General features: G+C 37.7%; 1 protein-coding gene across 5 annotated transcripts in view; it reads right to left on the bottom strand.

Moving 5' to 3' along the window:
• Positions 1-12,725, bottom strand: part of LOC124282315 (receptor-type tyrosine-protein phosphatase T-like) — a 43,815-nt gene extending 31,090 nt beyond the window's left edge. For 3 of the 5 annotated variants that reach the window (XM_046718277.1, XM_046718279.1, XM_046718278.1), the window contains exons 1-5: positions 12,576-12,725; positions 6,930-6,987; positions 6,539-6,643; positions 5,585-6,192; positions 4,834-5,497 (exon numbers count right to left, since the gene is read on the bottom strand). In XM_046718277.1, coding sequence (XP_046574233.1) covers positions 4,834-5,497; positions 5,585-6,192; positions 6,539-6,643; positions 6,930-6,987; positions 12,576-12,620 — 1,480 coding nt within the window. In that variant the 5' untranslated portion in view covers positions 12,621-12,725. Of the gene's footprint in view, positions 1-4,833; positions 5,498-5,584; positions 6,193-6,538; positions 6,644-6,929; positions 6,988-12,575 lie in introns of those variants that run through there. The other 2 variants (XM_046718280.1, XM_046718281.1) reach the window with 2 other exon arrangements.
• Positions 12,726-13,254: the final 529 nt, after the last annotated feature.

Below are 13,254 nucleotides of genomic sequence, written 5' to 3'. Positions count from 1 at the left end.
AAGGGGATCTACATTACAAGGATCTCTGATTGTCAAACCATGAGCAAATATTCAAGATGGTTAGCCAAGCAACGGTATCAACTCTGTTACCAAATATAACTGAAGTTAAATCAAGATATCCGACAAGATGCATACTAGGCAGTCAGTTATGTTGGCTGTGACAAATTATCACCGCAGAGTTAATTACATAACTGTTGTACAATCATTTTATCTTAGTTTCATTTGATTGTGTTATTCATAGAGAAATTAGAAAAACTACATTAACAAATTAATTCATTAACCGTATACCATGCTAATTACGAATTTCAAAAACACGGTTAAACACACTGTTGATAAATAGCATGGATATCGCAGATTGCATTTTTAACATCTCTATGGGGATACCATCTTCACCTGGAAGTTAACACTAAATTATGTTTTGGGTTATTAGGTCTTTCACAGTTCATTAATTCGGTTGTATCTTAACGATAATGTTATTATTATAGTTGAAGCTAAACTTACATGATGAGTTAGGCAGGCGTAGTAAATGCCGTTGTTACGGCTGGCATTCTAACACTAATTAACTTCAGTACAGTGACTGTTGTCAGTAGGACTTAGTATATTTGCGATGGTATTCTTTGGGTGAATGTCATTAATGCACTATCACTGATGAAGAAAGATGTTTGAGAAGTACAGACTTTAAACAATCCGGTGTGTGTGGAGTCAACATGATGTCGTAAAATACGCTCAATGGGTTAGGTCTTATACATTTCACTTTAATGTACGATTTTCGTGTATCCTGTAAGGATTACAAAATACTATCGAAATTTGTTTGTTATTTATAGAGCTATTTCTATGTTAGATATATGTGTAAATACTGTTCTAATTGTTGGTGTCTAAGCAAAACGTGTTATTTGGCAGCAGATTACCTCCCTTGGTTTGACAACTTTTCGTTGTGAATATAACATGTTATGTGTGGTCATTAACTCCCTTGTGTAATGACAATTGAGTAGTTAGTAAAACAATGTACATGTGTGGTTGTTAGATATCACAGAACCAATACATTTTATGATGATAAGCTACTTAGTGATATTTATCTAAACTTATTCCAGTGCATGACCATTCCTACTAGACAGTGATATGTTTGCAACGCTATAACTAAAGTCATGACGACATATTATGAATAAACCGAGAACTATAGCGAGTCAGGTTTTAACGTGGCGCTTTATACCAGCTGCATTACAAACACGCCCAGATATATGTCTTACAGAATGAAGTCATCTGGACAGAACAACGAAATTCTAGCCTTCTATAACATGTTGGTACTTGACCTAACAAGTAACTTGACTCATGACAATAAAACCGTACGTGACCTAAACTAGGCAATCCTATTTAGCAAATATGAAAACTGGCTACCCACGGATTACTAGAATTGAAGGAGTGAAATGTAACATCAGAGCCAATAAGGTTTGCTCATTAACATCAGATATATACGTCAGTACCATGTGAAATACGGCTCTTAAATACTTTCTAGCGAACACGTTTCGCACTGACCACCCAGTACCAGTAGGACCCGTGGCCGTCTCGCTCTGCCTGGCGCATTCGTGACCAACTCGTGTTATTTCGGGACAAGCCGAATACCTCTTCGTCTTACGGTTACGGTAAGGGGCGAAGGGTGACGAATGTGCCCGGCGATAGTTACAGCTGTCAAGGCCAAGGTTCTTACGTAAATCCAGCGCACGACGTCAGAGGCGGTAGCCTGGGCTATTCACAAGAATTAACCAGTTTTGAGTCTTCTAAAATATGGAAAACACGAGTATCAAACTAACTGCTAAACCAAGAGTAGATATCAAGATATAGGGCTGAACATATACACTCAAAGGTACTAATAAGCATTTACAACCAGATATGTACAAATTGTGAGGTGGCAAAAATGACCTCAAATACTTGAGAAATATATACATGGTACCGAACATTACCGCTAGTGCATCAAAATCAAATTCATGGATAAACTTGCCTAAACATGTGAAATACCTTATATAAAAACAATGTTTGGTAAAAAATTCCCTGTATGTGAGCTGTGCCGAATTGGACCGAGCTGTGCCGAACGAAAGACATCGGCTGTGAACGCATCTGTGAAGAGCCTTGCTTTAATTACGACCCTGTGGACACTTACAGTGATGGGCGAAACCTTTTAACCAGCAGGTTACAATACCACGCCAAGGATTAATTTTTTAGATTAAATGCAATGATTTCTAAGTATCAAACAAACCAATAACCTCGAGTTAAAAGAGCAATGTAATTAAATTGAAATGTCAAAGTTTTCCAGCAGAACATGACGTCATTGTTCAGACCTCCTCTGCTCTTTTCAAAGAAGTGTAACCCGTGCATTGGGGAGCTTGTCTCAACTGTTCGTAGCCTCGGTCTTCCACCGATACTGCAGTGTCAGGGATTCTTTCATACTGGGATCCTGTACTGTCACGTGCTTCATCCAATTCATACAGTGGAAACAGTGGCAAATCATTTGCTGGAGAGACAGCCTCTTCATCAATTTGGGGGGTGAGATACACAGTGCTTCCTCGTTTAGACAAACTGAAAATAATATTGAATGAAAACTATTAATGAAAAACTCCAACCTTAAACAGTTTGCCAAAATTGCGCACATGAATTATATAAGAGACGGGTGCTATGCAATCACTATTTAGGTCATATTCAGATAAGATATCTGCTTTGTGATAATTGTGTCTCACATATCAAACTATTGTCCCGAAACCGAAAGTGGTTATATTCAGTTACCCAGTGAGTCATTAAATGTACTGAACGAGATAATGAACTATGGGACTTAAAAATATTTTTCAGACCAGTTCTGACAATGACTGACAATTGAGAAATTGCATTATTCGCTCGGCAGGAAGTAGTTTTGAGATGTAAGAATATTAAATATCTGACATCAAAAGTGGTAGACCTGTTGCTACAAAGTAATCATTAAGGTAATGAACTAAGGCAAACACAGTCTCTATGAGGAATGTTTGTCAAATTTTAATCTAATCATTGGAGAACTTAATTGTTACCATAGCTTTCAGTTTTAATACCTAAGGCCATCCTTACTTATCCAAACAATTATGTGTCTAATAGAAACATTAGTTATGATACATTTTGTTTCTAGTAATAGCTGTCCAATTACATTAAGAGCAATACGATATCTATGTAAACTTAAATATAAGAGAATTGGATTGTGACGACACAAAAAGGTCAAGGGTATTTATACGAATAGAACAGATAATTATACGGTCAACTTAACAGAATTTACCTCAGTTACTAAGCCTACAGTTGTTATAAAGAACCCGAACGTACCTCTTAATGGTCATGATCACGATGATAAGCAACAGAGCTACAACGACGCAAATCAGTACAATTATTGATGGACTCACACTCTTCGACTCTGAAACATAATGAAAAGATCAAGAGCATTCTTGGTTTATGACCATCAACCATATTGTAATGTTGCACTACAACATCAATAATCGTTTAGTGTATATATAAAAACACGACTGGTATTTATCAGATGAATAAACGCACACGTATAATTTGATTCTTTTTCAGAAAATTCGGGCCTTCTATTGTGGAACTATTGTTAAAATACATTTTCTTTAAATGATGACCACTCGTAAGTTGTATAATATTAGCTGGAGTATAGGATAACTACGTATCCGACAGGTACGAATTTTTAACAGCTGTTTGCTTTAGGTATTGCACGCAATTATAATAACAATAATGAAAATATCTATAACCGTCTTTTCCAGGCTCGATATCCTGTTAAAAGTGCACAATCTGATCAATTCATATACATGGTTCAGTAAATTTGTCTATTTGCAAAATACACAACTGACATATAGTACACCAGTTCACACCAGTAGCAATTATTAAATAGACTTGTGATAGGATTTTGTGTATTTGATTTCGAATACATGTACGTTCATGTTAATTTCATCATATATTTGACCTTCTTGCTACTAATAACATAATTGCACCGTTATACTCCCTGGATAAACATTTCAGACTACTACTGTTTTTATGAGTTTGTTTATCCTGTAAAACAAAGGTCTTACATACATCTAGTAGATACTTTCACACCCCACCCTAGGACATGGGTATTGAAAGATACACAAACAGTTGTTCAGGATCAATAGGAGTTCCTGAAAATAGTGTTACCTCATGGTGGCTCATCTGGATATATTTCAATGTTTGCAAACAAGGAATAAATACAGCTACAGAAAAACCTATCTGACACCACTGATATTCAAACATGTTACCAACACACAAATTAAACTATATTAAAAACTACTAGGAAGTCATCATTAGGACATACGTATTGTCCCATTCTACCATTACCACAGGGAAAATGGTTAACAGGAAATATAAGAGCATGGTGAATAATAGAACTTATCCGAAATAACAAAGCATATGTATAGAAGGAAATATATGACATTGTACAACTACACGTGTATCAAATTTCATTTGTATTTGTATGTGTGTGTGCGCACACGTGTGTAAAAATCGCAGATATACTGTATGTTTTGAGGACAAATGCTTCTTAACGACTATTCAATGTATCAGCTTTAGGCGTGGTTGATGCAGAATGGTCACAACAAAATCTAACTTTATAAAATGTCGAAATAAATAAACTACACTTTGATCCTTACTGCTACCCACGGAAATGAACAAGTAGAAGTTTCACATGGCTATAGATTCGCTCCCCTGGATCAAACCGAGATGTGATCACTGAGGGAAGTGTGTGAACAATAACATTAAGTCAGTATACTTTCGGTCAGGTTAGTTGAAAAGTATGGTTACCATGGCAGCCGTCTCCCTCCCAGCCTTCCGCACAGGTAAGACAATATCCAGTACTGTCACACCTGCCGCACCTGGGGGAACACCTGCTGCTACAGTTGTCTCCGTAGTAGTTCTCCTCACATCCCAGACATCCAGCATCAACCCTATCACACCTGGCACAATGTGTTGGACACCTGCTATCACACTGAGACCCCCACCAGCCGTCCTTACATCCGTGTGTACAGTTTCCAGAGTCACGGGAACAGTTGGTCTTCAGACAGTTGACATTACAGGAGCGGTGACAGTGATGTCCATAGGTACCAACTTTACACCCGAGTAGGCAAGATCCATCAGTTATGTCACATGTACCATTCAGACACGTGTCTAGACACCTGGTGTCACAGCGTGGACCGCTGTAGCCAGGTTTGCATCCTGTACAGAGAGCTCCATGTTGTTCACAGGACTCAGTAGCACAGTTGCCTGGGCATGATGTGTTACAGTGAGATCCGCTGTAGCGGGTGGTACATTTGTTACAGGAACCACTACTTTGTGCACACGAGTTTGTTGCACAATTGGGTGGACATGGTGTGCTACAGTTAAAACCTGAGAAACCATTCTTACAGGGAGAACATGCCTCATCAGTTCTGTTACACGACACTGAAGCACAGTGTCCTGGACATCTCATGTCACACTTGTTCCATGAAGTTCCCTTGTCACAAGATCCAGTATCCCGTATGCACGTTCCACTTTTACAGTTTCCTGAACATCTCATGTCACATCTGTCACCATACCATCCAGAAGTACATCCCTTGTCACAAGATCCAGTATCCCGTATGCACATTCCACTTTCACAGTTTCCTGAACATCTCATGTCACACTTGTCACCATACCAGCCAGAAGTACATCCCTTGTCACAAGATCCAGTATTCCGTCTGCACGTTGCGTTTTCACAGTTTCGTCCACATGGAGAACCACACTGTAGCCCATGCCAGCCTTCTGTACATCCCCTTGTACATACACGTGTGTTGTTACATTCAGCATTAAGACATGTCTCTGGACAAGGCACGTCACATGTTCTTCCGAGATATCCCTTTTTACACTTGCAAACACGGGATTTAGCACAGATACAATTGTCATATATCCGAGTACAACGACTTCCCCAGTAACAGTGTTTACATCCAGAATGGCAGGCCCCAGTCCACCTGCGACATGTAGATGTGCATCCAATGCCGCAAGTTTCATTACAGTCACGACCCCACTTGCCGTCTGGACAGCCACATGAACTGTTGTAGGAGTCAGTGTCCTGTGATGTCAATGGCGGCGGCTCGTCACAGGATTCACACCTTCCCTCAACTGTTTTGTAGTCGCCCCCTTTGCAACCTGCACAATCATGTCGGACAATGAGGAACCCGTTCGAAGCATCTGTTTCTGACATTAACATCTTGATAGATTATGCAGACTAATCATGTTCTTGTCAGTTGATACAGAGGAATATCACGTATATGGAAAAAAACCTAGTCAAACAATTGCAAACACACACATGGAAATCAAAAGAAAATCAACGTCTCATTCAAGTACTTTGAGGACGATATGTGATTCATAAATGTGTTGCTAAATTGTACAGGTGAGGCTCAGTCAACCGCAGAATTAAGAAACGAGGAACACGTTATGGAATGATCTGCCTGAACTGGTATTACGTGTCACGTTTTAGTCAGTGAAAACAAACCTTTTTCCGTACAAATGTCACACGTCTTCGCACACAGGTGAACGACTCCTGGCTGTAAACAATCAATCGTCTTGCAGGCGTCCCCTTCTTTGTCCACACAAGATTCTAGATAATGCAATGTTTAAATGTATGCTGTTTTATGCCAATACATGTACAGTGACTAAGCATTCTCAGCTATAGCACCGGTTGTCATCTGTTACCCTTTGTGAATCGTTTTATTTACAATAACGAATGTTAGGCCAATACACATGCGTTAAATTTTGAAAGTACGGTTTCATATATATGTGACCTACAATTCAATTAGCATATTCTATATCAGTGTAAATTATATTGGCTATATGCCTTATACTACCAACGTGAAGCGGCTCAGATACAATTTAATTCGACGTACCCGACCCTACTCTGTGCCTTGCAATGATCACAATCCAGCAGTATACGATCACGCCAATCTGGAATTGGGAATGTACAAATTACCTGATTACCTGATTGTAAACAATATCCCACTACAACGTACGTATCAAAACTGTTGAAGTACGGACATGCACCCATGCTACCTACATCGTGACATAGCTGTAAATATTCATATTCAAATATGCTCATTTTGATGACTGAAACTTGGGAGATCCCCCCAGATGTGAACATTTCTACTGATATGGTACGATTGGTTTGGTAACTGGAGCTATGGTTCAATTAATAACTCCCCAATATGACTATACGCTAGACAGCCTGATTGGAATGGAATAGTTGTCGCAAACATCATTAATAAATATCAGCAAACAGCTCACCCCTCTCAAAAACAACTTTCATTAAATACACATCAAATCGCTTTGTGGAAGTGACAATTCTTCAAGATTCAAGGTTCAAGATTCAAGATTCCTTATTCAGTACCAAAGGCCTCCACCCCAGAGTACATGTATATATATATATATACATGTACTCTGGGTTGGAGGCCTGACTGAGTTTGGTTTTACGCCGCTTTTATCAATATTCCAGCAATATCACGGTGGGGGACACCAGAAATGGGCTTCACACATTGTACCCATGTGGGGATTCGAACCCTGGTCTTCGGCGTGACGAGCCAACGCTTTAACCACTAGACTACGCCACCGCCCAATGGGAAACAGAACCATTAGCAACAATTTGGTGTTGTATGGTGTACCTGAGAGTGGGGACAAGGAGACATACACTGAAAGTAAACAGAAAGGGCTAGACGTACTTAACAAAGCACGAGTAATGAGAGATCTCCCACCCCTTATCCCTCGCGACATAGAACGAACCCATAGGATATCCACCAAACGGAACGACAAGTCAAGACCTATAATAGCCCGCATGTGTCATTGGGAAGACAAGTGGCACTCGGTTAAGATGAGAAGTGTCTTGAAAGAACAAGGAGTGGGGATTGCCAATGACCTTACTTCCCATCAACGTCAAGAACTGTATCGACTCCGCAGTGAGAACCCCGAAACTCGATACTACTACAAGGGTAGTAAGTTGCTGCATACTCCCCCGGGAAGACACTAGTAGATCTGCGGGTACGTCGGCCTCACACCGTCCCTCACCGACAAATACTGACCGTACACCCAGATCCTGGGGTAGCCAGGACACAGGGGGGTAAATACCCCCTGAGGTCGACATCCAGACGTGTCGACAGTGACAAGTAGGGGTGTGGCCAGGGCCAACATGTATATAGGCATTTTATGGCGCATCGAAGTGAAGCAAATAATGAAGATGATGATGTTAAAAATACTACTAAAGACTCTTATAACCCAATGAATTTATTATTTTGGAATATTTCTGGTATTACGCAGAAACTAACAGACTCTGATTTTATTGAATATATTAAGTCATTTGACATAATTGGATTAACTGAGACATGGTCAAAGAATCTAGATTTAAATGATATTTTTTCTGATTATAAGAATGTTATGAAACATGCACAAAATATACCAAGCGGTGGTCGATCTTCCGGTGGTATTGTGGTTTTAATAAAGAATCATTTACTTAAATACTTGAAGTGGTTTAAAGTAACAGAAAATGCTGTTTTCGTTCTTTTCGACCGTTCGCTGTTTGGTTTTGATAAAGATATTCTATATTCCTGTGTCTATCTACAACCGGAGTCATCGTCATGGTATGATAAATTTTCCCCTAACTGTAAAAATGGTATTAGCATATTCCAGGACTCTATATTAGAAATTATCTCATCTCTACCAGATTGTTATATCTTGTGTGGCGGAGATTTTAATGCTCGAACCGGAACGAAAGCAGATTTTGTTGAAGATGACTTATTTGAATATACAGAAAATAGAAATCATTCCTACTGGGATTTTCTTATAGATTATTTTAACTTGAAGCGTTTCTCCGCCGACAAGGTCGTTAACAACTTTGGTAGAACATTTCTTGACATGTGCTCTGTTTTTAACATTCATATACTAAATGGCCGATGTGGAAGTGACACAGAAGTTGGAGACTTTACTTTTCTTGGTCCAACTGGCACCAGTGTTATTGACTATATCATTTCTTCATCAACAATATTTGACTATATTCTAGATTTTAGCATACAAACGAGAACTGAATCTGATCATCTTCCCACTACATTAAAACTAAAAACAGTACAACAGTTCTACCAATTGTAGGAATAAGTCGTTTAAGTTCATTTGGGATAACGATAAATCAGAACAGTTTAGAGAAAATATTTTGTCAGATAACGTACAAAAATTACTAGATAAATCGATTGACTGTGCTTTCGTTAATATTGATGATAGTATAAGCTATATGACCGAGGCACTCTGTCTGGCCGCCTCTTGCATGAAGAAAACAGTTAGCCCTCCCACAACAACTACTAATAAATGGTTCGACTCTGAATGTGAAAGATTAAAATCAGACCGATGTAGAGCTCTGAATAAGTTTAGGAAATCGAAAGATAAAGAATCATACGATCAATATTGCGCTAAAAGAAATAAATATAACTCAATTTGTAAGGAAAAACGCCTTAATTATTTTAAAGAGAAGCAGAGAGTAATAGAAAACAGTATATCTGATTCAAAACAATTTTGGTATGAACTCAAACACCTGAATACTAGACATGAAGCTCAAAACAACATCGAAATGAACGACTGGCTAAAACACTTTCGGACACTGTTTAACTCTTTACATAATGAAAATGACGATGTAACATGTGATAATTTCGAGAATGAAAACCCATCAGATCCGAATTCAGAGCTTACCACGGTAATACTTGATTCCCAATTACTAGAGATGAAATCTTAGCTAGCATTAACCAATTGAAATGTAATAAATCACCAGGAATTGATAAAACGATATCTGAATTTTTAAATACTCAGCAGATCTTATCGTCCCGTACTTAGAATTGCTTTTTAATTTGATATTAGAAACTGGCACGTTCCCCAGATGTTGGGCAATTGGCATAATAGTTCCTATCCATAAACAAGGTAATATAAATAATCCAAATAATTACAGAGGCATAACACTACTGAGCATATTTAGTAAAACTTTCACCTTTATTATAAATAAAAGACTTGTAAACTGGGGAGACTCAATGGATAAGATCAGCGAAGCGCAAGCTGGCTTCAGACAGGGATATACGACAGTAGATAATATGTTTATACTGCAAAGTATTATTCAAAGGTATTTAAACTCTAAAGGGGGGAAATTCTACGCACTATTTGTAGATTTTTCAAAAGCTTTCGATTCAATACAACGAAAAAAACTTTGGCTTCTATTTAATACCCACGGTCTCAGTGGCAAAATGAGTAAACTTTTATGCAATATATATGAAAATGTCAAGTCTTGCATTAAAAGTAATCATAATTATTCAGAAACATTCGACTTGCAACTTGGTGTGAGACAAGGCTGTATACTAAGCCCATTTCTATTTTCCTTTTTTATAAATGAGTTAGCACGACAAATTGAAACTAATTGTGTACACGGGATTCAACTCCACCCTGACATAGTTCATATTTTCCTATTGCTATTTGCAGATGACATTGTTTTGTTCTCAAGCACGATTAATTGCTTACAGAATCAAATTAATGAACTTGAAAATTACTGCGATAAATGGAAATTAACTGTAAATAGAGAAAAAACGAAAATTGTTGTATTCAAAAATGGAGGCAAATTGTCAAAAAGGAAAACTGGTTATATAAAGGTATGCAGCTGGAGTGTATTGGCTTTTATAAATATTTGGGACTATATTTCACCAGTGGCCTGTCATGGACGAGGCATGTAAAATATGCAGCGTTACAGGGACAAAAGCATTAATTGGAATTATGAAACAGTTGAGTATACTTGGTAATATTAACTACTCTTCATTCTTTAAAATATTTGATGCCAAAGTCAGTCCAATTTTATCATATGGGGCCGAAATTTGGGGAATAACAAAATTTGACGAAATTGAAAAAATCCATTTATACGCATGCAAAAAGTTCCTCGGAGTTAAAATTAACACTATTAACGCAGTGATTTATGGTGAATGCGGTAGGTACCCAATGCACATTCTTACAAGCATTAAAGTTATTAAGTACTGGCTAAAACTGCTGATTATGCCTTCAAATCGCTTACCCAAGAAGTGTTATAATATGATGTTGTTATATGATAAAGGTGGACAAAAGAACTGGGCAACTAATGTAAAAACTTTTATATTCTATTGGTTTTGGAATTACATGGAATACACAATATGTCGAATCACCTACGTTATTCATACAATCCTTAACGACAAGATTAAAAGATATGTATATTCAAACATGGAGTGAAAGGATATCCTTATCAAATAAATGCATGTATTATCCATTGTTTAAAAATGCCATAGTTCTTGAGTCATATCTATCCTGTGTTAATGTTAAAAAGTTTAGAATAGCACTGGCACGATTCAGATGCTCTTCTCATGATTTGTTGATTGAAAGAGGCAGATATATGAATGTAAAAAGAGAAAATAGAATATGTACACTTTGTAATTTAAACGAAATAGAAGATGAATTACATTTTCTCCTAATATGTCCATTTTATGACCGGTTGCGAACAAAATATATTAAAAGATATTACTATGTCCATCCAAATGTGATAAAATTCTCCTCATTGTTAAGTAGTAAAAATCCAGTTCTTCTACAAAATATTTCAATGTTCATTTACTATGCTATGATTACCCGATCTAAATTCCTCTCAAATGTAACATAACTTTATGTACTACAGGCCTGTGGCCTTCTCAGTGCAAATAAAGATTATTATTATTATGCTATTGATATACATTATAATGACTTGACTATGCATACACTATATAATGACTTGACTATGCATACACTATATATAGTGTATGCATAGTCAAGTCATTATAATGTATATCAATAACATGATAATGGTTCTGTTTCCCATTGGGCGGTGGCGTAGTCTAGTGGTTAAAGCGTTGGCTCGTCACGCCGAAGACCAGGGTTCGAATCCCCACATGGGTACAATGTGTGAAGCCCATTTCTGGTGTCCCCCACCGTGATATTGCTGGAATATTGATAAAAGCGGCGTAAAACCAAACTCAGTCAGTCAGTCACCAGAATTAAATGAAGCGTTGGTAAAATTGTCAGTCCCTTAGCTGTCCATATACAGCTGTCTGATTTAGAATATTCAGTGCTAATTAACACTGACACGGTGTTATCTGTCATAACTTATAGAACAGTGACAATTCTTCATGCAAGTAGAATTTTCCATTTCTCTCACAGCCTTGTATCCTATAAAAGCATAGGATATGTGCGCATTTAGAATTTTATTAAAGTTGTGAAACAGGAAGATATCACATTTCCATTAAAATATTTACTTTACAGTATATTTTTGGCCAGTTTGTATGAACAAGTGTCAGAATGTTAACGGAATCCTAAGCTCACGGTTTTTGCAATGACAAGCGTAAGAACAGACTGTGATTAAGTAAATTATCCTATCCTTTGGTGATGGAGCTTATGATTTATTATAAATATTGACTCGATTCATAACACGTAAAGATCAGTATGTACATGTTTAAGTCGTTACTCTGGATTACCTCCATGCTTCTCCTACTCCTCAGCCACGAAATATCCTGCCACATGTAGTCTTCCCTTTCTGGTGGACAGCGTAGTCACTGTAATAAGGTTAGGCTAGAAACACACTGTATCCCACTACACTACACCACAGCTGTTATAATTAATCATAGTTTCTATTTCCCTGTTCACCCAGAATCAGAAACATAATCAGACAGTGTAGGAAAGATAGATTTTGTGGAAGACGGGTTAAAAAAATATCTAGTCCGTCCTCATGTCCGGTCAATTTTAGCAAACCAATGACATATATATAATGATTATAACCTTTTTGAATATTTACTGCCGGAGGTGTTCTATTTATATTTGGAGGACAGGCTAGATTTTGGCAGGACTGATAAAATATTTGACCTGCCAGTCCTGTGGACAGGCTAGATTTTCTACATCTTTCCTACACTGTCATAATGTTCTGTAGAAATGGTATCAAACTGACATTTAGCATCTGTCCTAAACCTCAGCCCGGTGGGAAACACAATCACAAGCCAGTGCACATTATTTCTTAATGTTGAATGCTCGCGCTTCCTCAGATGCTTCTTTGAATGCTAAGTCAATGCCTTTGCTGATTAGGCTTTTGAGGAGTTGATTTTTTTGTTGGCCAGACATCAAAATCTTTTGTTGTGAGGGAGAAGTACCAACGTCATATTA

The sequence above is a fragment of the Haliotis rubra genome, unplaced genomic scaffold, assembly GCF_003918875.1.
Source record: "Haliotis rubra isolate DU_JTF1 unplaced genomic scaffold, ASM391887v1 Scf298, whole genome shotgun sequence".
Lineage (NCBI taxonomy): Eukaryota > Metazoa > Mollusca > Gastropoda > Lepetellida > Haliotidae > Haliotis > Haliotis rubra.
Note: the sequence above shows the minus strand (reverse complement) of the source record. Positions and strands in the feature narration are given on the sequence as shown.